Source organism: Electrona antarctica (assembly GCF_951216825.1).
Source record: "Electrona antarctica genome assembly, chromosome: 20".
Classification (NCBI taxonomy): Eukaryota; Metazoa; Chordata; class Actinopteri; order Myctophiformes; family Myctophidae; genus Electrona; species Electrona antarctica.
The window spans coordinates 30627812-30653820 of NC_136801.1; the positions used below are offsets into that span (position 1 = coordinate 30627812).

The following is a 26009-nucleotide window of genomic DNA, read 5'->3' on the forward strand; positions in this document are numbered from 1 at the left end:
CATTACAGACCCAGCCTTAATATACAGTCTTCCCAAAACGTCCCCATATTTCTTTACATCCTCATGCACATGCATATATTTTTTAAACCTAAACATTAGGGAAAAAAATATATTTACTTACCCATCTTACCCATGCAGATTGTGTCCTGGGTCCACTTTATCCAGTCATGTTATTGTAAACAGACATCTGGCCATAAATACATATTTTATTTATTTTAATTAAACGGTTGGTGTTAGGTTTAAAATCGTAGTTTGTTACATGAGGCAAACACCATGTTGTATAGTGTTACATGATTAGTGTTGATATTTCTTTGTTTGTGTTCTGATTCGATTTAAATAGTTACATTTGAAACTTAACCCATTTTGAGCGGGAACCCCTTTTGGTGGTTACATACATTATGTTATAATTTAGCTATTGAAAAATAGCATATCTACAAGCTTGTAGGTCTGCTATTTTTTTTTTTTTTTTAATGTATTTTTATTGAGGCTCTGAGATTTCACAACTGTTCAATCACAATTCAATGTATATAGAACCACATTTTTCTTTTTTCAACATAACATAGGAAAACAACAAGAACCACAATACAGACATTACAATGCACAGACAAAAAAAAAAAAAAAAAAAAAGACAAAACGAGTACACCACAGTCTTGACATGATTACATTACAGGTCACCAGAGTCTTTGTTATTCACTACCGTTCAATAAGGTACATTGAAGCACAGTCTAGAAGGGTCCACTGTATCTAAGACTGGTTCCCATACCTTTGTGAACCCTTCCACGTTATCACGGAGGAGATAAGTCAGTTTCTCCAGAGGAACCACAGTCATTACCTCCTTGTACCAATCATCCAGTGTAGGAACGTCTCTATGAATCCAAAGCTTGAGTATAGTCTTCCTCGCTATGTATAAGAGTATTCCAACCAACTTGGCGTTGTGTCTGGTCCTTGCACTGGACACCTTAGCTGCTAGTACACACTGGAGAGGTGACAAGTTCAAATTATATCCAAGCAAGGTGTCCAGCTCATTCTTCACCTCATTCCAAAACACCTGTATCTTTGTACATTTCCAAAGCATATGTGCATATGTACCAACTTCTGTGTCACATTTATTACAGTTAGGAGAGCTGAGACCAAGCTTGCTTCTCAGTAGAGGTGTATAATGGAGTCTGTGTAAAATTTTGAATTGTCTTTCTCTATCATTATTGCAACTCAAAATAGTAAGTGTATTTCCTATAATTGTTGTCCAAGTATTGTCTTCTATCTGACATTCCAAGTCAATCTGCCACTGCCTTCGAATATGATCAGTGGAGTGGTTTGAACTTATATCAAAACATTCATACAGATAGGAAATAAATCTTTCTGGCACAGGACGTGTAAGAATATTTTCTAAGAAGGATGTCCTAGGCTCAGGGGCTTGCATGTTCTTTGTTACATAATGACGGATTTGTAAAAATCTAAAGAAATGTGACTGTTGCAATGAATATTTATTCCTTAGATTCTCAAATGACTCCATTGTGCCTCTGTTATATAGTTTAGCAAGCTGGTCCAGTCCCTTATCATGCCAAACCCTGAATACTGGGTCCTGATATGAGGGAAGAAAATCTGGGTTCTTCCATATAGGAGCCAAAGGTGAAAAATGTTTTTTAAGTTTAAAATGGACTTTGATGTTATTCCAGGTGTTCAGCGTATTTAAGACAATGAAGTTCTGATCAACCTCCAATTTAGCTTTGTTATGATTCACAAAGGGGCAGACCTCAAGTGTCAACATACCACAGTTTTGAGATTCAATATCGATCCATGTGTTTGTTATGTCTGGGTTCACCCATTCATATATGTACCGCATTTGTGCTGCCCAGTAGTAAAAACGTAAGTTCGGAACCCCCAATCCACCCTCATCCTTGTGTCTTTGAAGCTTACTTATTTTCATTCTAGGCCTTTTACCCTGCCACAGAAATTGTGTAAATATCTTATCCAGATCAGAGAAAAAGCTGTTTGGGATTGAATTTGGCAACATCTGTAGAGGGTACAACAGCCTAGGCAGGATATTCATTTTGAGCACACTTATCCTACCTAGCCATGACACAGGTAGAGTTCCCCACCTCTGTAAGTCTTCCTTAATGCGCAACGTGATTGGTCTAAGATTAAGCTTAAACAGTTTTCTGAGAGAGGGACAAATTCTTATTCCAAGATATGTTATACCCCTAGGTGACCAGTTAAAGGGAAATCCGTCAGGTGGAGCAGAGCCCGCTAGGGCCCCAATAGGCATGGCCTCAGTTTTTGTTAGGTTCACCTTAAAGCCTGATACATGTCCAAATTGCTGTAGACAATCGAGCAAACTTGGGATAGTGGTATCAATGTCAACCAGGTACAAAAGGACATCGTCTGCGTATAGCGAGATCTTATGCGTTTTGCCATCAACATTAAAGCCTATAATCGATGGTGTTGACCTTATGAGCTCTGCCAAGGGCTCGATGGCGAGCGCAAACATTAAGGGGCTCAAGGGGCATCCTTGAGGTGTCCCACGTCCCAAAGAAAATGGATCAGAGCAATAAGAGTTGGTAGTTACAGTTGCCTTATGTGACCGATATAACAGCTTTACCCAATCAATGAATTTCGGACCTAGTTCGAATTGCTCCATAGCACGGAAAAGAAAGGGCCACTGGATTCTGTCAAAAGCTTTCAGAGAATCCAACGAAACCACCAAACCCTGCATGTCCCAATCAGAGGCCATCTGAATTATGTTCAAAAGCCTCCTTATGTTATTAGTGGAGCTCCTCCCCTTTATGAAGCCAGTCTGCTCAGGTTTCACAAGGATTGATATTAGTGGTTCAAGCCTCAAGGTCAATACTTTAGCTAAAATTTTTGCATCCACATTGAGGAGTGATATAGGCCTATATGACGCCGGGTCCTCAGGGTCTTTGTCCTTTTTCAAAATCAAACAAATATTGGCTAATGTCATTGTTTCGGGTAAATGGTGAGCAGTGTTGAAGCTGTAATTAAATGTTTTAGCAAGGTATGGAGTAAGTTTATCTTTGTAGGCCCTGAACCATTCAACTGGCAACCCATCAGGACCTGGACACTTTCCACTGCGCATCAAGGATATTGCTTCTAATATTTCAGCTTCATGGATGGGTTTTCCCAATGACCTTTGTTGTTCTTCTGTCAAAGTTGGTAACTGTATCTTAGAAAAGAATGTATCAAGTTCCTCTCTAGTACTATTATTATCAGGTGTATATAATGATTTATAGAATGATACAAAAACAGAGTTAATGTCCTTTTTGTAGGTCTGCTATTTTTGAAAAATCGTTAAAATGTGCCTAAAATCTTTCAGAAAATTGTCATGATTTAGAAAACTTTTTTTTAAAAATTTCGTCAGGCCACAAATATATGCATATCATAGCCCCTATAGCTTGACACTGGGATCTCCTCCGCTGCGTGTTGTGACACCTGCAGGGTTGCAATGTGGACATGGAGCTGCCAGAGATGAGGAGTGAGGAGGAGGACAGAGTGCATCTGATAACCAGTAGCAGTGGGGTGTAGGCAGTGGTTATTAGACTTACCTGCAGGCTGTAGATTATACCCAGTGTCAGTTACCTGGCCACCGGAATGCGGAATTAAAGCACACTCGCCCTCATTTTTTCCGCCGACCTATTCGTTTGTATTTGTATCACTGAGAATAAGGTTAGAAATATGTTTAAGGTTATGCATATTGCATAGTTTTTTCCGGTGGTTATACGTTTAAGAATAGGGTTAGGTTTTGGCACCGTTTCACTGAGGTTAAGGTTAGAAAAAAGGTTAGGTTTAACCGCTTAAGCATAGTTTACTTAGGTTACGTTTAGGAATAAGAGTCCAGTCCATGTAAAACGCGGTTTTAGTTTTTTCTCGCACCTTAACTTGCACCTTTATGTCTTACCTGCTCAGGTACTTGCCGCACCTTATGTCAGTACTTTGTGTAAATATGTAGATAATTTGTTTGTTTTTATCTCTTCCCCTTGCCCCCCCCCCCCCCCCCCTGTTCTTCCCTTTCTCTTATGATGGAGCTTGCACAAAGAAAGAATTCCTCCCACTGTTGTGACAATAAAGTTGATCATGGTGGGAATAGACTTTTCACATGAGTAAAAGTATCAATACCACAATGTAGAGATAGTATGTTATGTTACAAGTAAAAGCCATGAAATTTGTACAAAAATGTAAAAGCATTAAAGTAAAACAATGCTATGCCTCTCTGCCTCTGTCCAAGAGGCAGAGAGGTTGTGAGGAGGGTAGGGCAGAGACTGCAACCTGTGTGTGTGTGTGTGTGTGTGTGTGTGTGTGTGTGTGTGTGTGTGTGTGTGTGTGTGTGTGTGTGTGTGTGTGTGTGTGTGTGTGTGTGTGTGTGTGTGTGTGTGTGTGTGTGTGTGTGTGTGTGTGTGTGTGTGTGTGTGTGTGTGTGTGTGTGTGTGTGTGTGTGGCAGCGTGCCAGGCGGTGCCATCTGGCAGCTTGTCAGGGCTCCTCTCATTAACAGAGAGGTTAATTGCTGTGGCAGCTCCCCGTTCGTGTCAGACATCACCCTGGGGACACTCACGCACACACACACACACGAGAGCGCTGCATTGTGTGTGTGGCACTGTGTGTATATGCGCGTGCCAGTGCCACTGTACCAGCCTGCCACTTTACTCTTCAATCACATGGTTAACAGGAACCTGCTATATATTAGCCCTGGCATGGTGTGTGTGTGTGTGTGTGTGTGTGTGTGTGTGTGTGTGTGTGTGTGTGTGTGTGTGTGTGTGTGTGTGTGTGTGTGTGTGTGTGTGTGTGTGTGTGTGTGTGTGTGTGTGTGTGTGTGTGCGTGTCGTATGCACATGTTTGTATTATTCTTATGAATTATGCCTCGCTGCTGTAATGATGTAGAAAGAATTGGGTTTACAGAACCAATGTCTATAGCCCTCAGGGCACATGCACGCATACACACACACACACACACACACACACACACACACACACACACACACACACACACACACACACACACACCGGGGGGTGGGGGTGGCAATTTGCATGTTATTACTGCATATTCATGACTAATTTTGTTAGTCTTGCCTAATAGGCCTGAGTGACAGCTTGAGAAATTGAGAACCTTCTTTAATCACACAGACACACACACACACACACACACACACACACACACACACATACACACACACACACACACACACACACACACACACACACACACACACATACACACAGGCACGCATTCGGTCTCACTCCCTGTCCTAACAATAATCATCACAACACTTACAGCTTTGATTACGAATTCCAAGCTCGTCATTTATTCAGCCTACCAGATATATGACTGCAATGTATATACCGCAATTTATCAAACACATATACGTGTGCACGCACGCACGCACGCACGCAAGCACACACACAGAGACAAACACACACACTTGCATCAATTTGTCATTCCATCTTGAAGAACATTATAAGAAATATATGTTGCTTATATCCAAAATGAATCCATATTCCAAAATTGAGGTAAAATGTATACTAATTATCAAGTGTAAATACAAAATGTTTTAAGATAAGATGGTGTGTGTGTGTGTGTGTGTGTGTGTGTGTGTGTGTGTGTGTGTGTGTGTGTGTGTGTGTGTGTGTGTGTGTGTGTGTGTGTGTGTGTGTGTGTGTGTGTGTGTGTGTGTGTGTGTGTGTGTGTGTGTGTGTGTGTGTGTGTCTCAATGGAAAAACAAAATAGCCTTTCTTATCTTGGCTACTAGCGAAAGTGTCTGTAAACCACACGCACGTCACACGCACAACCACACACACACAGAGACAGACAATCCAGCCCTGAAAGCCCACTGCCCCACTGTGCAGGGGAAATAGGGATGAAATTGGCTGCAGTTACTTTCTATTCAAAACCTTCTCTCTCCTTTCACCCTGTTCCCATTTCAGACCATTTGGTCCCTGAATAACCTCTGGCAAATTTGCCTAATTTTCAACTTTTTATTTGTATAGCTCATGAAATGGCATATAATTTTGCTAAATTTTCAGCAACATCCGTCCAAAATGTCTTAGAAATCACACCTTTAGTCAAGTATGGTAAACGGTGCATTTATATAGTGCCTTTATCCAAGGCGCTTTACATAGATTGTGCATTACATTCACGCACACCGATGGCAGCGGAAACCATGCAAGGCACCAACCAGCACATCGGGAGCAATTAGGGGTTCAGTGTCTTTCTTCAAAGACACTTCGACACTAACTCTGGGGGAGCCCGGGTTCGAACTGGTTACCATCCGGCCACTCTACCCCTGATCCACCGCCGCCCCTCTTTCCTTTTGAAACACACAAACTGTGCATTTATTTGGAGAAGGATTCTGCAGGTGTCTACAGTATATCGTCACACAAATGTGTTCTAACCCCCCCCCCCCTGCTCTCTGTCTCTCTGTCTGTCTCTCTGTCTCTGTCTCTGTCTCTGTCTCTGTCTCTGTCTCTCTCTCTCTCTCTCTCTCTCTCTCTCTCTCTCTCTCTCTCTCTCTCTCTCTCTCTCTCTCTCTCTCTCTCTCTCTCTCTCTGCTGTAGGCCTGTCCATCTGAAGGCTGAAGTAGAAGATCTTCTAACCCTGCAGCTCAACAACAAGGAGCTGAACATCTTGAGTGTGGAAAAGCAGGTCAGTGACAAGTCCTGGAGAATGGGAATAGGTGCACCACTTATGGCAGGGATTCTCAACTACTCGTTTTTGGCTGGCGACCCCCGGAAATGCTTTGGCGTCTCGATAAAGTGTGAGTGCGTCACTGCGGTGTCTCCATTCTCTCTGGACTAACGTCTAGCTGGTGAAATTAAACTATTCCTCATTTTACTGAGGAATACGCCCCCGAGGGCCCCTGCTGGGGTCCCTGAACCCCACTTTGAGAACCACTGCTAGTCTTATAACTCAATACAGGAAGGTGTATGTTTGACTTTTAACTGGTCGTTTGTAAATAAGAGACACTCGCTCTACAGGGCGCTCTACAGCGCTCATAAAACTGAGCACATTCCCGGTGCGTATATCCGATCGCATGAGAGTGACAGCCAATAATAAGATTGAGAGAAAGTGAAGGTGACATTGCATAGTAAACAAGTACAACTAACAATATTTCCACGCCAATGGGGGGGGGGGGGGGGGGGGAGCATTTACACAATCATTGCTGTTGGAAACCTGCAGAAATCTCTTGCCTTCATATTTTAACTTATTTCTTTTTTTCCGTAAGTGAATCCTCTATTTCACTATACATACAGTATCACACAGTGTCAAGAATAGACAATATGCAAGATCTTAGATCTGCTTTATCTTTTATTTAATTTTATTTTTTTGCAATTGAATCCTGACAAATGACAGTTTTGGACATACAGGTCTCCACCCGACAGGAACAATGACAAAACCGTGCAACATTCTCGTTATTGTTTAAACACTGCGATGCAGAGTGTGTTTCCTCTGTGTCTTTTTTTTTTTTTTACTTCTTTTTTACGATATTGCTTTGGCTCCGGCGCTGGAAGCGCTCTGCGTGCAGCCTGGTTTTAACAGGGAGACGGGGCGTGTGTGATGAATTACACCAGCAGCCTATCTCACAGCCCTGGGTAACAAACATGGCGTCCACTCGCCAGCCCAGGATTAAACGCCAGTTTTTTTTCTTTCTTTTTTTTTTTTACGGCCTTCCTACACCTCCTAACAGGGTGTCACTAAATTATACCCACTGCTGTTTTACTGTCTTCTGTGGCTTATGGTTTAAGAACACACACACACACACACACACACACACACACACACACACACACACACACACACACACACACACACACACACACACACACACACACACACACACAGAGTCTGGTATTAATGCCCACACATTCCTTAATGTGTACGCGCGCACACATACACGCAGGCATACATACTCTTGGTGCTTGTGGTAAACCCAGGCTTGTTGGTTGTTTATGTGTGTAGTGTGTTGGCTGGTTCACTTGGTTGTTTATGTGCGTCTATGAGTGGACTCATTTGCAGCGCTACTAATTAGTGGTTTGTGTGCGATTACAGAGGCTTAAGGAAACAAGCAGAGTTGAGTCGCTGAATCATATTTTGACACAAGGATGCGTGTTTTATTCCTTCTGCACCAGATGTTGACTGTTTTTTCCCCGTCCCTTTTCACTCCCGCTAGTGATTCACTTGGACCTCAGACATGTCTGCTATGCACGTGCACTCCGACTGGCACGCACACGCACACACACACACACACACACGCACACGCACACGCGCACACACACACACAGGCCTTGTTAACTACCATTAAGCTTCATATTCTCAGTATGTTATCCAAATGTGTTCTTGCGGTTCCATTTAACCGTCGCATATCTTTGAAGCAGACAAGACGAGTAGATCAAATGTTTTGTCATATTAACACATGGTATGGTACGATGCCATGTCAACATAAGTGTAACTGGGTTTTTTTTCAAACCTGTGATACATCACCACGTGTTATGGGGGCAACATTTTATCGAATAAATACATTTAATCAATCACAAAAATAAATAAATTGATAATCGATCATTTAATGAAATAATTAATGAATAACCTAACCTGTACCTATTTTTGGACATGGCATTATAGGTGAACAGAAGAGAGCCAGAGGAAGAAACCGGAGGTGGACAAACCATTAGAAAGAGGGCTGAAAACGCCGTCATTTTGAATGATCAGGTAATGTCCGTCTACTTTGTTGACCGCGGTTCTAGCCTGGCTAATAAGCCAGACCGAATTCGGCCGTTGGCAAAAAAGAATTGCCTGCCGGCGGATTACGGTCTGGAGAGGCTCAATTGTACGCCCATTTCCTACACCAGAGAACTGGTGTGGCCAATCGGGACACGGTATGCAATATGGGCGGGCTTTGGTACAGTGACATTCAATGCTTGAGACCTTTGACTGACAGTACCTCTAACCAATTGCGTCAAAGAGAAAATGTTTGAACCCGCCCCCCGGGAAACAAGATCCATACACAGCATCTCCAGACTCAAATACCACACGACAGTGTGATTTGAGTCTGGCTTATTAGCCAGGCTACCGCGGTTCCCCTCCTTTTCCCCCCTCTACACACTAGGCTACATCTCTTCATCAAAAATAGCTGATCCACTAAATGTTTGTCTATTTTCTATGCCCAGAAAAGGGGCCCTAGAGTTCATGTGGTTACACTTCAAAACTTCATAGCAGTCGGTTTAACTAAGTAGAATTGTCGCTGTCGGGAATGTTTTCTTGGTAAATGAATGCCTTATTGCCTTACTTCAGCCATTAGCACTTGACCTTTAGATGAGATGACCATGCAGACATACATTGGCCATTTGTCTCGCTCTGGATAAGAGCGTCTGCTAAATGGCAAAATGTTACTACAGTCTCACACAAAACTATCAGAAATAGACGATCCAAAACCTCAAAACGTGTCGGTAAAATAAGGTTGGGTCTATAATGCATTATAAGCATTATAAGGCTTCATAAATGCAATATACAGTATTGCTTTATAAATGTGCGTATAGTGAATTATATAGGCCCAACCTTAATGTACAGTCTTACCCAGGGGGCCACAATTGTTAAATGACTTGAAGTACGGGGCCAGAAGACTGTGACAAACCGTTTGATCATTTGTTGTCTGCTATATAGGACACAACAATGAACAACATATTATTTCCATTTTGGTAACTTATCAGGGCCTGCTTCATATACTGCATTCATGCATTTTGATGTTTGATGGTATATTTTCTGTGCTAGTCCTTTTATAGTGCACAGACTTTCATTGATAAAATGGAAGTAGATATATTTCATTTTTCAGTATGTTCTGTGCATGGGTCCCTGGCATGGAAGTGTCTTCCTGAGAGTAGTGGAGACATATACATGAAAGGTTTTTGTTTATGTTATTTTATGAGCATACCCAAGCACAAGCTCTTGTGATGTCTTTCATGAACCATCATGGATGAAACATAGTGTGTAAAACCTACAAGTGTTTAACCCATTTAGACCTGAGATCAGATTCTAAAAATGTCTTCTACATCCTGACAGTTTTCTGAAAAAGCTATGTTTCCATGTCAGTCGTTCTTCGATTTTTCAAAAATAGCAGACCTACAAGCTCGTAGCGCGCCACTCGGTGGCGCGCTACGAGCTTGTAGATCTGCTATTTTTCAATAGCTAAAGCACAACATAATGCTAACACCAAAAGGGGTTCCCGCCCAAAATGGCCTAAGATGGAGAAGATAGAAGATGGACAAAATCCACTAAAAACTAAAACGACTAATGGATGCAGAATGCCTGGGAATTCTTTTTTTGGTGTAATGGGCAACATCCACTCAAAACAGAAATGTGCTCGTTTTTTCATAACGCAACCTCCTGCTGCCTCCTGCATAATGTGCAATTTCTAACCAGGTCGCAGGACCGCTGAGTGATTTCCAAGGAGCAGGGAACCATTTGTATGCACAGGCTAGGCAAATGACTATGATGATGACTAAAGATGCTTTAGATCGCGTGCGTGTGTACGAGATGATTTGGATATTCGATGCAGTCACACCATGGGAGCCATCCAAGGCTAGCAATGGATGCTAAAAACAACGGACTGAAAATAAAATACTATTCATTCTGGATTATATGACATTAAAGAAACCTGAGATCTCTGGTGGAGCTGTTGCCCCCACCACCCGACTACGGATAAGCGGTTGAAGATGGATGGATGGAACCCCTTTTGGTGTAAGCATTATGTTATGCTTTAGCTATTGAAAAATATCAGATCTACAAGCTCATAGCGCGCCACCGAGTGGCGCGCTACGAGCTTGTAGGTCTGATATTTTTGAAAAATCGAAGAATGACATAGCTAGAAACATACATACAGAAAACTGTCAGGATGTAGAAGACATTTTTAGAATCTGATCTCAAGTCAAAATGGGTTAAGCAATAATCCCAATAAATCACAGGTCTGTCATATATTGTGTTCTGTTCCAGGGGCCACGTAAAGGTCTTCTGGGGCCGTATTTGGCCCGCGCCAGTTGAACGGCCCCTACCAGTTTTCAAAATCGTCCTTATCCCAACTTATGTGTAAATTGGGGTAGAGTGGCCGGTAGAGTGGCCAGATGGAATACGGAGAGGTTCCCAGCTCGATCCCGGGCTCCCCCCCCCAGAGTTATTGTCGAAGTGTCCTTGAGCAAGACTCCTGAACCCCAAATTGCTCTCGATGTGCAGGTTGGTGCCTTGCATGGTTTCCTCCGCCATCGGTGTATGCATGTGTGTGTGAATGGGTGAATGTAATGCACATGTCTATGTAATGAGCTTTGGATAAAAAGCACCATTTACAAATGCACCATTTAAGTGCAGCTAGTCATTATAAGCCCGCCACTATACCACAGCTCAGCCTGTACTCTGCATCGTAGAATTGGACTGAATGAACCCTAGCGCAACCCCCCTATGCTGGGGCGAACATTTGCCAAAAAGCTATAGCTATAACTACACAGTTACAGATGTACGGTAACCACATGAGGAGAGGAGCCATAGCGATATCACAGTCGCAGATGTAACTACATCAGTTGGGGTCAGTTGATATAGCTTTACTTTGTTTCCTTATGCAATCTGTTGGTACGAGTTGGTACTAGTGATATAGTATTAGCATACTCTAGTCTACCATATATATATGTACCAGATATTTTGTAAGATACTCTACCATACCGATTGGTTTAAATAATGTTTTATTCAGGGAAATAGGCTTTAATGGAATAACACAGAAACCGCCTCCGCCTGTGAGTGGTTTGTTGGTGAGATCGTGCTGGAAGCTTCTCTTTGTTTGTCCTGCTCAACGTTGGCCTCGAGACGAGACGTAAACACGAAAGAAGAACAAAAAAAACACAAAGAAAAACTACAAATCAACAAAACTCATCTTGTCTTTGGCTCACAACTTAAGGCTTGCAAAAACAAATGCGTGCACACCCAAGAATTCGAGCACGCACGCACGCACGCACGCACACGCACGCACACACACACACACACACACACACACACACACACACACACACACACACACCAAACACGCACCAACCAGAGACAGAAAGAGGGGGAGAGAGAGAGAGAGAGAGTGCTACATTTACTGAAATTAAACATTTTCTCATCAGCCTGAGGGTGTAACGGGCCTCACTAATGTATTATTCATCCCCACTTCACAAAGGAACATTAATCAATTATGAAGATATGAGGATCTTAACCCATTCAGGCCTGACGTCGAAATTTAAAAAAAAAAGTTTTCTAAATCATGACAATTTTCGGAAAGATTTGAGGCACATTTTAACGATTTTTCAAAAATAGCAGACCTACAAGTTCATAGCGCGCCACTCGGTGGCGCGCTATGAGCTTGTAGATCTGCTATTTTTCAATAGCTAAATTATAACAATGTTTAAAACACCAAAAGGGGTTCCCGCCCCAAAATGGGTTAATGGTTAATGTGGTTAAACGCTAACGTGACATGGATGCGTTCCAGGTCTCAATGGATTAAAGTATAGAGGAGAGAGGAAGAGCCAGGCCGCTTCTATTAATATGCGGCCGCAATCCTGAGTCCCCCACAACACACTCCACACAGCCCCCCCCACCCCCCACCCCTCCCCTGTCCAACGCTCCTCAAATCAATATTTTGCAGATTAATTTGGAGCGGTTGTGGCGAGATGGAAGGAGGGGAGCGGGAAGGGGGCCATGAGTGGCTGAGGTCTGAATTAAGGTGAAGTGTTTTGTTGTTTTTTTAGAACTCTTTTTTTATTATTTTTTAGAAAATATGTGGGCATGTGCACACGCGCACATATGCGTGCGGTGTGTGCTCTCTTTTCCATAGTAGTGGCTTAACATTTAAAATCTACACGTATATAGTAATATACGATATTATTACATCTGACTGGTAGTGGAGTGTCTTAACCCATTTTGGGCGGGAACCCCTTTTGGTGTTAGCATTATGTTATGCTTTAGCTATTGAAAAATAGCAGATCTACAAGCTCATAGCGCGGCACCGAGTGCAGCGCTACAAGCTTGTAGGTCTGCTATTTTTGACTGAAATAGAAACATAGCTTTTTTTAGAATGTGATCTCAGATCACTGCCTGGCAGTGTGTGATAATACATTATAACTACATCTGCCTGGTAGTGTGTGATAATACATTATAACTACATCTGCCTGGTAGTGTGTGATAATACATTATAACTACATCTGCCTAGCAGTGTGTGATAATACATTATAACTACATCTGCCTAGCAGTGTGTGATAATACATTATAACTACATCTGCCTGGGTAGAGTGTGTTAATAGAGTATAACTACATCTGCCTGGGTAGAGTGTGATAATACATTATAACTACATCTGCCTGGTAGTGTGTGATAATACATTATAACTACATCTGCCTAGCAGTGTGTGATAATACATTATAACTACATCTGCCTAGCAGTGTGTGATAATACATTATAACTACATCTGCCTAGCAGTGTGTGATAATACATTATAACTACATCTGCCTAGCAGTGTGTGATAATACATTATAACTACATCTGCCTAGCAGTGTGTGATAATACATTATAACTACATCTGCCTAGCAGTGTGTGATAATACATTATAACTACATCTGCCTGGTAGAGTGTGTTAATACAATGTAACTACATCTGCCTGGTAGAGTGTGTTAATACAATGTAACTACATCTGCCTGGTAGAGTGTGTTAATACAATGTAACTACATCTGCCTGGTAGAGTGTGTTAATACAATGTAACTACAGTACATCTGCCTGGTAGTGTGTGATAATACATTATAACTACATCTGCCTGGTAGTGTGTGTTAATAGTATAACTAGTTCATGTGCAGTGGTTGGTCGTATCTCCCTATAGTTCCATTGAGACATTTGGACCCTGGTTTCGGGTAGTAGGACACCTACTGGTTAACAATGCTCAAATGGGCTACCCGCCCCTCTATACCACAAAGCACGCTGGCTGGGCCAGGCTAGATTATAGAGCTGGCTATCTTAATTGTTTCACTCCCGTGCCAGATTTGACCTGGAAAAGACTGCTCTCAGTATTGGGGCACCAGGTTCCTGGAACGTCTTGCAACGCGACCTTAAACTGAATACACTAGTACCTATTGGCCATTTTAGGAATTTACTCAATAACAAAATTAGCTGAATGCAACTGATTTAACTGATTGCTGTCAACAGATTGTTTTGTTGTTGTTCTTAACATGTTGATCTTTAATTTATCTGTACTAGAGCGTGTACTAGTGTACTATGTCTGTGTCCCTTTTATGAAAGGAAGAGGAGCAAGTACTCAGTTGAGTAGTTCAAAGTAATGAAGTGGCAGGTGCACGGTTCAAGTAGATACAGTCCATGGAACAGAATACCAGCATTCACATTATATCCAGTAGGATTCTTATTTATTTTTGAGTACCAGTAGGGGCAAAAGTGTCACTGTTGTGCTAGAAACAGAGAGAGAGAGATAGTGTTGCACTGTTGTCTGCTAGAGAGAGAGAGAGAGATGTCTGCTAAATGCTAATTCCCCCACACAGTAACTCTGTCATTTCTCGACCGTTTCGGACGCGGGGCGGCTCGCCGGGACCAGACTGGCACCCTTGGCGTGTTCCTGTGGGTCTGGAAGTTCCGGGGACCCACGGGGAACCCCCACACAGAGTTGCACCACTCAGTTCACACGGGTGTGATTTTTCAATTTCCCCAGTATGTTGCTTGCTGCTGGGGGAAATTGAAAAAATAAACAGGAATCCTACTGGATATAACGTGAGTGCTGGTATTCCTTTGTACGTGGATTACAGACGTACAGACGTACGTTCACACACACAAAGACTTGGTGCATTTATAGTTGGAAGATTCATCTTGGCATCATTGTACACAAGGGTCTCCTTGACCCTTGATCACAATGATCTCTCCGAGACGTTTAAATAATTGTTGAATTCCACTCCAGAAAGAGGAATAGTAGCAACTAGATAAAGTGCCCCTCGGGGCACAGGTCTCCACCAGAGCAGGTCAGGTTGTGGCATCCTGGTGGCGCTATAATAGGCCAATGTGAAAAGGGTGCAATTTCTTCTTACGCCTTGGATGGCAATTGGTTGATTTGAGGCATTTTGTTCCAAAAATGTGTTTAGCAAAAATCCACCTGTTGGTGGCCATTGTGAAAAGGGTGGGATATATTCCTCAGCCTAGTAGGAAAGTCTGAAAGATTTCACGTAAATTGCACGCTGCGTTCATGATTTGAGGCGTTTTGTTCAAAACGGGCCAATCCTGCAAACTTTAAAAGCCAATCTTAGCCAATCAGGATGGAATATGAAATATCGGCCAGATCCGTCTTGAAGACATGACTGTAGAGATGGTGTGTAAAAAAATAAATAACTAAATCGAGAAAATAGCAGATGACATTCATTATTCGTTGTGCAAATAAATAAATAACATAAATCACTAATCGTTGTACAAGTGGGTTAACCCATTTTGGGTGGGAACCCCTTTTGGTGTTTTAGACATTATGTTATAATTTAGCTATTGAAAAATAGCAGATCTACAAGCTCATAGCGCGCCACCGAGTGGCGCGCTACGAGCTTGTAGGTCTGCTATTTTTGAAAAATCGTGAAAATATTTATTTCAGAAAACTGGAGGATTTAGAAGATTTTTTTTAAATTTCGACGTCAGGCCTGAATGGCTTAAGTGGTAACATGATCCAGTGAGTCCATCCTGATTGAGGTGTACACGGGTACATGTACATGAACAGTACTAATGGGGACACGTATAGGCACTGGAGAGGAGAGGGGTGCAGCCCCGGGGTGACTGACTGACTGGCACAGGCTGGCACCAGCTCCGCTCAGCTCATCTGGTTAACGACGCTAATTACACCCAACAGACGTCTAATGATGATGTCGAAATTTAAGAGCTACAGCGCGGAGAGCACAGCATGGAGAGAGGGGTGGGGCGAGGGGTGGTGGGGGGTGTTTAGCATCCGATCGGGAGCATCTGTTATATGTGCATGGGGTGGATGAATGATAAATGGACCGTGCACACGCGGCGTGCACGCGACACACACAAAGAGCTCCGTAATAAATGCCCACAGCTTAACTTTTACTTCATTCCAATTTGAACCTGTAGCAGCGATCAAGGACATGCTCTCACGAGCATGCGTGCGCACACACACACACACACACACACACACACACACACACACACACGCACACACACACACATGACACACACACACACACACACACACACACACACACACACACACACACACACACACAGAGAGTACTAATTGAATAAATATACACATCCCCTAACAAGCAAGCTAATTACTTATGCTAATCAGCTTGGATAAGACCATTAACCCCATAGAGCGATCCAGGCAGTGCTCGTGTGTGTGTTTATCTACGCCTGAGAGCATATCAGAGACGCTTAAAAAAAACAATAATAAAACAACAGCACGTTAATTAGTTTTCAGTGACATTCTGTAGCATTCACAGTTTTTCCATGTTGTTTTTGGTTTGTGTTTGATGGGAGGTCATGGGCTTTTTTGATTAATTGAATAATTGAGAAGCGCATTTTTAAATATGTTTTTGATATATCAAAACCACTTTAATCCCTATTTTATATGTTGTTGCCTGACAGTGTTGTGCAAACATAACAGTGTTGTGCAAACATAAGATCTGCTATGTGCAGATCTACAAGCTTGTAGATTGACTACATAGATTGACTACATACTAGTTTTGACATTTCTAATGTTTTTGAAACATTTTGCCTGTAATAACATGCCCAAAATTGGGATGGTTAATTAACCGATTATTTTATTATAAACTATTATTAACAATTTTGTATAAGCGATTAATTCTATTTGTTCAATTATCTGTTGAACCTCTAGTGTGCTGTGAGTCTGCCTTTTTTATGTTAATTTAGCCAAGTTGAAAGTGGTTGAAAATCAGGCACACGTCAACCGCATAATTGTTGATATACCGATGTCGTCACAATAGTCAAATAATGGCCAGGCTCTCCTATAGGCTACAGTATGTGCATTCATGCATGCCCGCCCGCCTGCCCCCACGCCATGCGTAGGTCCACTATACATGTTTTTGCACAAGTATTATGTCAGTTTAAACAGAGTGTATATTTGCTCAGAGTAAGTCTGCCTGTTCCATTAGTTTATGTCCTTGGAGATGCAATTTGGCCCGGGGTTCTCTCTCCGTTTATTTAAAACCGTCAAACGACATTCCCCCTCCTAATAGTGAGCTGTGTTTCCTTTCGTTCAGACTCGCCACTCATTATCCGGGCCATATGGAACAGACTGTGTTTAGAGAACAGAGAGAGAGAGAGAGAGAGAGAGAGAGAGAGAGAGAGAGAGAGAGAGAGAGAGAGAGAGAGAGAGAGAGAAATGTTTTGAGCACCTAAGAAAGAGAGAGAAAATGTGTGCGTGACCCAAGAACGAGTGACTTTGGACTGACACACAGAGAGAGAGTGTCTGTGGGAGAGCGAGTGAGTGAAAAAGACACAACGCAGCCTTCGTTCCTTTGAACCTCGTCGCTGCTAATGAACGGCGAGGACAGAGTCGAGGAGGAGACCCCCTGCACAACATTGTCTTTGTTGTGTGTGTGCGTGTGCATGTGCATGACGGAGCAGACTAAGGGAAGAAAGAGAGAGAGAGAGAGAGAGAGACGACATGTGTTACAGGAACACTGCCAAACAGTTGTGCGGTGCTGTGAAGCACAAACCCCAAAATCTGGCTACTTTAACACTGTCCTTTAATTAACCACATTATGCCTGGCGTCCCTATTTTGGGGCATGTCATTATAATAGGCAAAAAAACATACCTATTTTGGGCGGGAACCCCTTTTGGTGTTAGCATTATGTTGTGCTTTAGCTATTGAAAAATAGCAGATCTACAAGCTCATAGCGCGCCACCGAGTGGCGCGCTACGAGCTTGTAGGTCTGCTATTTTTGAAAAATCAAAGAACGACTGACATAGAAACATAGCTTTTTCAGAAAACTGTCAGGATGTAGAAGACATTTTTAGAATCTGATCTCAGGTCAAAATGGGTTAAAAACTATCCATCGCCTGTCACCAAGCTGGCCTTGGACTTTTGCGTTTCCTGGTGGACCTACCTAACCTTTTGTAGGTGAACGTGGCACGTGCTGCTGATACCTTCATCTCATGTACAAGGCGCTGCTATGCTCAATAACATTTCAATTCAATTCAATTTCAAGTCAAAGGGCTTTATTGGTATGAGAAAACATACGTTTATATTGCCAAAGCAAAAAAGTGGAACAATACGATCAAAGCAAAAATGTATGCACAATTGAAAGTCAGAATCTCCAGTAAATCAATTTCTTATACTGTATGTACCGAGGTCGCTCGATGCAGGAATACCCACAATGATTAGTTAGTAGTCTTTAAGGTGGTTGTGTTCCTTTTGATATCCTTTTCCTATCACAGCAGCTCACAAATCGTGCCGCTGTGTTTGCAGTTTGTTGTACTTCGCCCAGCAGATATGGGAGCTTTTTTTGTCATTAGTCATGTTTTCAAACTCTCCATGGGTGATGGTAATCTGTGGGAAGTATGTGTATCTGATGTCTTGGTACAGTGGAAGTCTTTGTGTTACACCTCATGTCTAACCTCATGTTCATACTGTGTACCGGATGAATATGCTAATTGTAAATATGTAGATACCTATATTTTTTTACACCTGATGTGGCTGTGATGTGACAATAAAAGTGATTCTGAAAACATTTAAAAGATTTCCAAAAATAACCAAAACAGAAGTGTCTACATACAAGCTCACAGCACATCACAGTACGACGTTGTATATATGCATGCTTACGGTACGTGTGTGAATGCATGCATGCCTAAATATGTGCAGGTCTATAGCATTCAGCCGTACAATTTGTCATTGCATGTGGCTGTAGTTTGTCGATGAGTGTTGGTGTTGATATGCCATGGTTTCTCTTTGCTTCTGGCTTGTTTTGTATCGGTGACAGTGGGACCACTGTAATTAAGACCATAGGCCTGCGTGATGATTTGCAATGATAGGAGGATGAGAGTTGTATTGTGTGGTGGCTGAGGTTTATCCTCAAAGAGAGAGCCCACTGAAGTATTGTTTCTGTATCCTATTTCAGTGTTTCCCAACCTGGGGTCCGGGACCCTCCCATAGAAAGGAGGTGATATTCACTGCCGACCTGTGTGTGTGTGTCCCTGTTCTCCTTTGTACATATAGTGTTTTATATCTGTTGATGACATGATGTAGGCCTATTAGTGTGTTGTTTTTTATGCTATGCTGATTAATTGATCAATCAATCAATCCGTGGGGGTGCATCAAAGTTCACAGTGAGGACGTTTGGAGGAAGTCCAAAATGTCCTTTTTTGGGAAACACTGTCAAACACAACAACATAGAAATAGTCAACCTAGACTAGAGCACACTCAGCACAGCCATACCTGTTCGCATAGAAATGTGTGATGTGAGTGGTGACTTTCTTCATCTCATTTAAATATAAATTAAACAAACGTGTTTAGGCCTACTTCAGCATAAAATAAATTAAATGACCATATATATATATATCATTTCTTTTTTCTTTTTTTTCACAGTTTTGTTTATTCAAGATTTCAGGGTATACAGTAAATCAAACAATATGACAGTATATGTGACACACCCATATGGAACATACCAAAGAGATAACATGTACATATAAATGTTGTGACCACTATATGCAAAATATTGTGGTAGCATAAAAGCAATTATATAGTCCTATGCTAACAGGGAAGTGATGACAGTTACTAACCACATAACCTGAATCAAGTTTTGAAACAAAACACAAACGTAAGACAAGACAAGGCAAGGCAAGACAAGACAAGACAAGACAAGACAAGACAAGACAACATGGCATGGTCATTGGTCACCCCTCAAACATAATGGACGTGGCAGTGCACCCACACATGGTTCCTAATAATAAATATACTGGACTATATATATAATTTTTTAAGAGTGAAGAGAGCCTACTGTCAGCTGTCTAGCAGTCCAAATATTATTACATTTCAGAGGCGAAGTGATGTCGGCAAGGTATATGTAGGCCTATATGAAAACACTACTGTCCCATTGTGCAAGTGAATTAAATTGAATAACATTCGAGTGTGGGTTAATACATATAGGCACATCTATGCACGGAATATCTATGTTCACAGTGAAAGGGGGTGTTGTTGAGAAGAACCACAGGCATACACACTATGCATATTTCATTTGGGAAACCCAACCAAGGCTACTATAAGTTGAAAATGGCTCGAAATGATGTAGGCTGAATCCAAGGCTTACATTGCCTACCCCATTTAAAAAAAAAAAAAAAAAAAAATTGTTTCAAACAAAGAGAGTAAAGGGAAGTTAAAGAAGTTTTACTAATTATCGTTAATTATAGATCATTAATAATTAGCTTGGTTTAATGCATTTAATCTATTCATCCATCACTGAATTAGCCTCCGTGTTTTGTGTGTGTGTGCCTAGGATAGAGGTGGATACATAATCCTTGGCCCTACAGTACCTAAGATAAGGTTACATTTTTCTTCTCTGCTCTTCCTCCACTTAAGATTAGCATTATAGGTCACGCCACCTTTTGCTAATGCACTAATGGAAGCCGGTGTAGGGAGCGGAATTGTGTGGCTTAAACATGTGCAGCCGGCACTTCCATAATGAGAAGACCAAATATTGGGTGCTAGCATAGTGTCTTTACCGTAGGTCTTCTGCAAGGGGTGACATGCAAATATTAGCTCATTTCTGCTGAGGCATCTACTCCTCGTCCTTTTGCTTATTAACTGATTTAAAATGGATTAGATCACTCTTTGCACACAGGTACACACACGCACACATGCACGCGCACAGCCGCGCACACACACACACACACACACATACACACTCGTACGCAAAGTTAGAATATCGAAATGGAGTTGCCGCCCCCAGTGCAAACTAGATTAATTCAAAACGTTACCATCAAGACGTATAAGGGAAATGGATGACTGTGCATATTTTAATGTCCCCGCTGCATTTAAAGCCATTTATGACATTAACCGAAGCTCATGTTATGCAAACACACTTTGCAAGTCAAAGCCACTTATGTTAAGGGCAGTTGATGTTCTTCTTTTCTTTTTACCCCCCCTTGCGTACGTTTATGCAGGTTCATAAGTTCATTGCCACTACAAATATTAATTCCAATGCTGTTAACCCATTCAGGCTTGACGTCGAAATTTAAAAGAAATGTCTTCTAAATCATGGCAATTTTCTGAAAGATTTGAGGCACATTTTAACGATTTTTCAAAAATAGCCGATCTACAAGTTCATAGCGCAGCACTCGGTGCCGCGCTATGAGCTTGTAGATCTGCTATTTTTCAATAGCTAAATTATAACATAATGTATGTAACACCAAAAGGGGTTCCCGCTCAAAATGGGTTAATACAGATCTAGTCACATTTGTCCTCTTTGCTCAGATTTGATGTAAACAACTTGTAGCAAAACAAAACAGTATGTTAAATTCATGGAGAACTGTTTTCAAACTCCTATACCTACAATATACCGTACCATTATACACCTGTCAAATAACGTCACAATAACCTTGATCTTGGGTGCAGAATGCTGAAACACAACAACTTCTTCAAGCTATCTTGGTATACTGAACCCCTGTGTGTCATTTTTCATTCCATTCAGAGCCCAAATGAATTGTTTCAAACAAAGAGAGTAAAGGGAAGTTAAAGAAGTTTTACTAATTATCGTTAATTATAGATCATTAATAATTAGCTTGGTTTAATGCATTTAATCTATTCATCCATCACTGAATTAGCCTCCGTGTTTTGTGTGTGTGTGCCTAGGATAGAGGTGGATACATAATCCTTGGCCCTACAGTACCTAAGATAAGGTTACATTTTTCTTCTCTGCTCTTCCTCCACTTAAGATTAGCATTATAGGTCACGCCACCTTTTGCTAATGCACTAATGGAAGCCGGTGTAGGGAGCGGAATTGTGTGGCTTAAACATGTGCAGCCGGCACTTCCATAATGAGAAGACCAAATATTGGGTGCTAGCATAGTGTCTTTACCGTAGGTCTTCTGCAAGGGGTGACATGCAAATATTAGCTCATTTCTGCTGAGGCATCTACTCCTCGTCCTTTTGCTTATTAACTGATTTAAAATGGATTAGATCACTCTTTGCACACAGGTACACACACGCACACATGCACGCGCACAGCCGCGCACACACACACACACACACACATACACACTCGTACGCAAAGTTAGAATATCGAAATGGAGTTGCCGCCCCCAGTGCAAACTAGATTAATTCAAAACGTTACCATCAAGACGTATAAGGGAAATGGATGACTGTGCATATTTTAATGTCCCCGCTGCATTTAAAGCCATTTATGACATTAACCGAAGCTCATGTTATGCAAACACACTTTGCAAGTCAAAGCCACTTATGTTAAGGGCAGTTGATGTTCTTCTTTTCTTTTTACCCCCCCTTGCGTACGTTTATGCAGGTTCATAAGTTCATTGCCACTACAAATATTAATTCCAATGCTGTTAACCCATTCAGGCTTGACGTCGAAATTTAAAAGAAATGTCTTCTAAATCATGGCAATTTTCTGAAAGATTTGAGGCACATTTTAACGATTTTTCAAAAATAGCCGATCTACAAGTTCATAGCGCAGCACTCGGTGCCGCGCTATGAGCTTGTAGATCTGCTATTTTTCAATAGCTAAATTATAACATAATGTATGTAACACCAAAAGGGGTTCCCGCTCAAAATGGGTTAATACAGATCTAGTCACATTTGTCCTCTTTGCTCAGATTTGATGTAAACAACTTGTAGCAAAACAAAACAGTATGTTAAATTCATGGAGAACTGTTTTCAAACTCCTATACCTACAATATACCGTACCATTATACACCTGTCAAATAACGTCACAATAACCTTGATCTTGGGTGCAGAATGCTGAAACACAACAACTTCTTCAAGCTATCTTGGTATACTGAACCCCTGTGTGTCATTTTTCATTCCATTCAGAGCCCAAATGAAGGCTATAGTAGAGCACTGACAAGACAATGTTAATGGACAGACAGATGAAGGTCATACTATAACATAATTTGTTGAAGGGGGTATAAGGCAGTGAGTGGTTTGCAACCTTTTCAGCCCGTGCCGCCCCCAAAATAATCATATTTGAACTGGGGTACCCCCCCCCCCCCCCCCCCGCGCCACACACACATCCGGACAAGTGTTTGGAATGTAGGATTTTGGATTTGTTTGACTCGGCTCCACAGATAAGTATTGTGTTGCGTGGCGTTGTGAGCTTGTAAATGAGCTATTTTCTAAAATGTTGACTCTTGCTTATATCATTATTTTGACAATTTGGCCAATTTATTATTGTATAGTTTGTTGATTACTATTGATGCAGTACTTTTTCTTTGCACCCCATAGGTTGAGAACCACTTCTACTTGAGAAGTGAGCGCCTCAATGGTTGATAGGTTGGAACAGTGCAGGCATCACGCTGTGTGTGTGTGCGCTATGCACATGATATCCAAAGCGCTCCTCAGCTCAAAAGGCCATATATTTCTCTGTGGACACAGCCCCTAATAAAGCCACCTGATGATTTGAAGTTCTGTTGCCAGCCAACCTGTGAATGTCACTCGCTTTTCATCACAGTAAATCTACTGAAAGCTTATAGATGAGCCCTCAGCTAACAGCAGCACAGCGGTGTTTGGACATATTGCACATGGTGGGCATGATGTCCAGTCCAGCCTATCACATAATAAGCTCCGTATGATGCAGTACTGTGCAGTATGTGGACTTCAAACCTCACAACAACCAGACATGTACACATTCCTTAGTCAGGGACCCCCCAAAATGTTGTCCTCCAGTGACATCGTCGATGGGGAATCCAAGGTAATAGAAACTGCAGGCCTTCTATTCCTGAAAAGTTACCATGTTATAATGGAAGCCATCGTTCTTGCGATGATACAAATCGAAATATATATTTTCTTTTTAATTGTCTCAAAAACGTCTGCCTAACGATGTCACTGGAAAATGGGTTTCTGAACTGCCCACAGCCCTCCTCTGAGAAAGACCAGACTATTTTATCATGAACATTAGGGGACCAATTAACCTATATATGAAGAAAGGTTGAAAAGTGGTGAGGTCGTCCTTGAGAGCTTGTGGATTTTCAAATATCCAACGTACAGTACATCGGGTTCAAGTGGTAAAACTTATTTTGTTGGCATATTTGCTGGGGAACGTGTGTGTGTGTGTGTGTGTGTGTGTGTGTGTGTGTGTGTGTGTCTGTCTGTGTCTGTGTCTGTGTGTGTGTGTGTGTGTGTGTGTGTGTGTGTCTGTGTGTCTGTGTGTCTTGGGCTTGTTTGTTTGCATAGATCTGGCCACTTGTCTCTGTTGCAAAACCTGGCAAGACTGCTTCAAGAGTGTTTTACACAGGAGCGCTGTGAGCGTACGTGTGACACTTTCGTCTCCAACATGTTAATTTCTCCCTCCCTCCCTCCCTCCCTCCCTCTCTCCCTCCCTCTTGTTGTCATGCTTCCCCCAGCAGTGAGTGTCTGCACAGAGTGGAGAGACGAAGACATATTGGTGTTAATGAAAAGCCCTCCTAAACTCTCCTCCTCCACATGAATGTTTAAACACTCTTGTCATAACATTCATTCTCTCACACATGACAGCCAGCATCTGCAGCTGCCTTGCTCAGCCTCAATATTTCATCAGTCCACCCCCCCCACCCCACCCCCACACACACACACACACACCCTGAACCCCCCCCCTCCCTCCCCTTCCCACCGTGCCATGTGTGTGCTAACAAACTGAATCCTAATGACTCCAAACAGGCCCTGGTTCGTTCAAGGCTCACACCCCGCCAGCCTGGGCTGAGTGGGCTCTATGCATAATGTATGCAGCAACATTACAGCAACGCTCACAATGGATCACAATTAGTCTGTCTTAATTATGAAAGGAAGACAGAGAGAGAGACAGATAGATGCAGTACGTAGCATCCGTTTATTTTGCTCTTGTTCTGCCTCTGTCTGTCTAGCAATTCTTTAGTTTACAGGATGATATCTCATTCCAATTCTGAAAGTGTACACTGTTTAATTCCAATTATTTCAGTATACAGTATGTTATAATATTCCAGTTAATTCTATGTATGGTATGTTATACTATTCTATTACTATGTCGGTGAGGCCTTCAGCAGTTTAGGTTGCCAATTTTATGATTGCCATTTGTACATGTTCTGGCCATTTTTTACCATTATTCTTAAAGCTAAAAATGGCGCCTGACAATGCGTCGCCCTGTGACACGTTGTGAGCTTGTAGATCAGCTATTTTTGGTGCATGATACTGGCACACAACTATGCGTCAGGCCTAACTCCTACTACGCATAACCTCTAAATGTCTAATCCTATAACCTAACCCCATCCTGAATATTTTCCTAATTGCTTCTTTAACCATAACCAAGATAATTATCCTCACAATGTCTTTGTCAAATTTGACTGTACTTTAGGGGACATTTGACCAAGTGGTAAAATACAACTACACATGATCACATGAATGCACGCACGCACGCACGCACGCACGCACGCACGCACGCACGCACGCACGCACGCACGCACGCACGCACGCACGCACGAGATCAAAGGTGTTGTAAATACTAGGACAAAAGATCCGGGCAGTTACATGTTGCAGAGACAACAATGACAAAATGCTCAGAGAGAGAAGTATTTTCCCCCTCCTTATCATTGTGCTATTTCAAAGACATCAGGAGGAGAAAGCGTCTGATTGTGTGTATGTGTTTGTCTGAACACATTTCTTTCTTTTTTTTTTGGGTGGGGGGGTGGGGGTGTCAGTGTGTGGCAGACAAGAGGGAACCAGGCACAGAGCATCAAAGTGAGAAGAGGCTTGTCACCAGACGCCGAAATCAGAATCAAATGAATATTAATGTGGAACCAATTA

General features: G+C 42.0%; 1 protein-coding gene across 7 annotated transcripts in view; it reads left to right on the forward strand.

Moving 5' to 3' along the window:
- LOC306913437 (uncharacterized protein) overlaps nt 1-26009 on the forward strand; it is a 217017-nt gene that overhangs the window by 39489 nt on the left and 151519 nt on the right. For all 7 annotated transcript variants that reach the window (XM_079490088.1, XM_079490089.1, XM_079490092.1 and 4 more), the window contains 2 exons: nt 6563-6650; nt 8625-8711. In XM_079490088.1, the coding sequence (XP_079346214.1) occupies nt 6563-6650; nt 8625-8711 (175 nt within the window). The remainder of the gene's footprint in view (nt 1-6562; nt 6651-8624; nt 8712-26009) is intronic.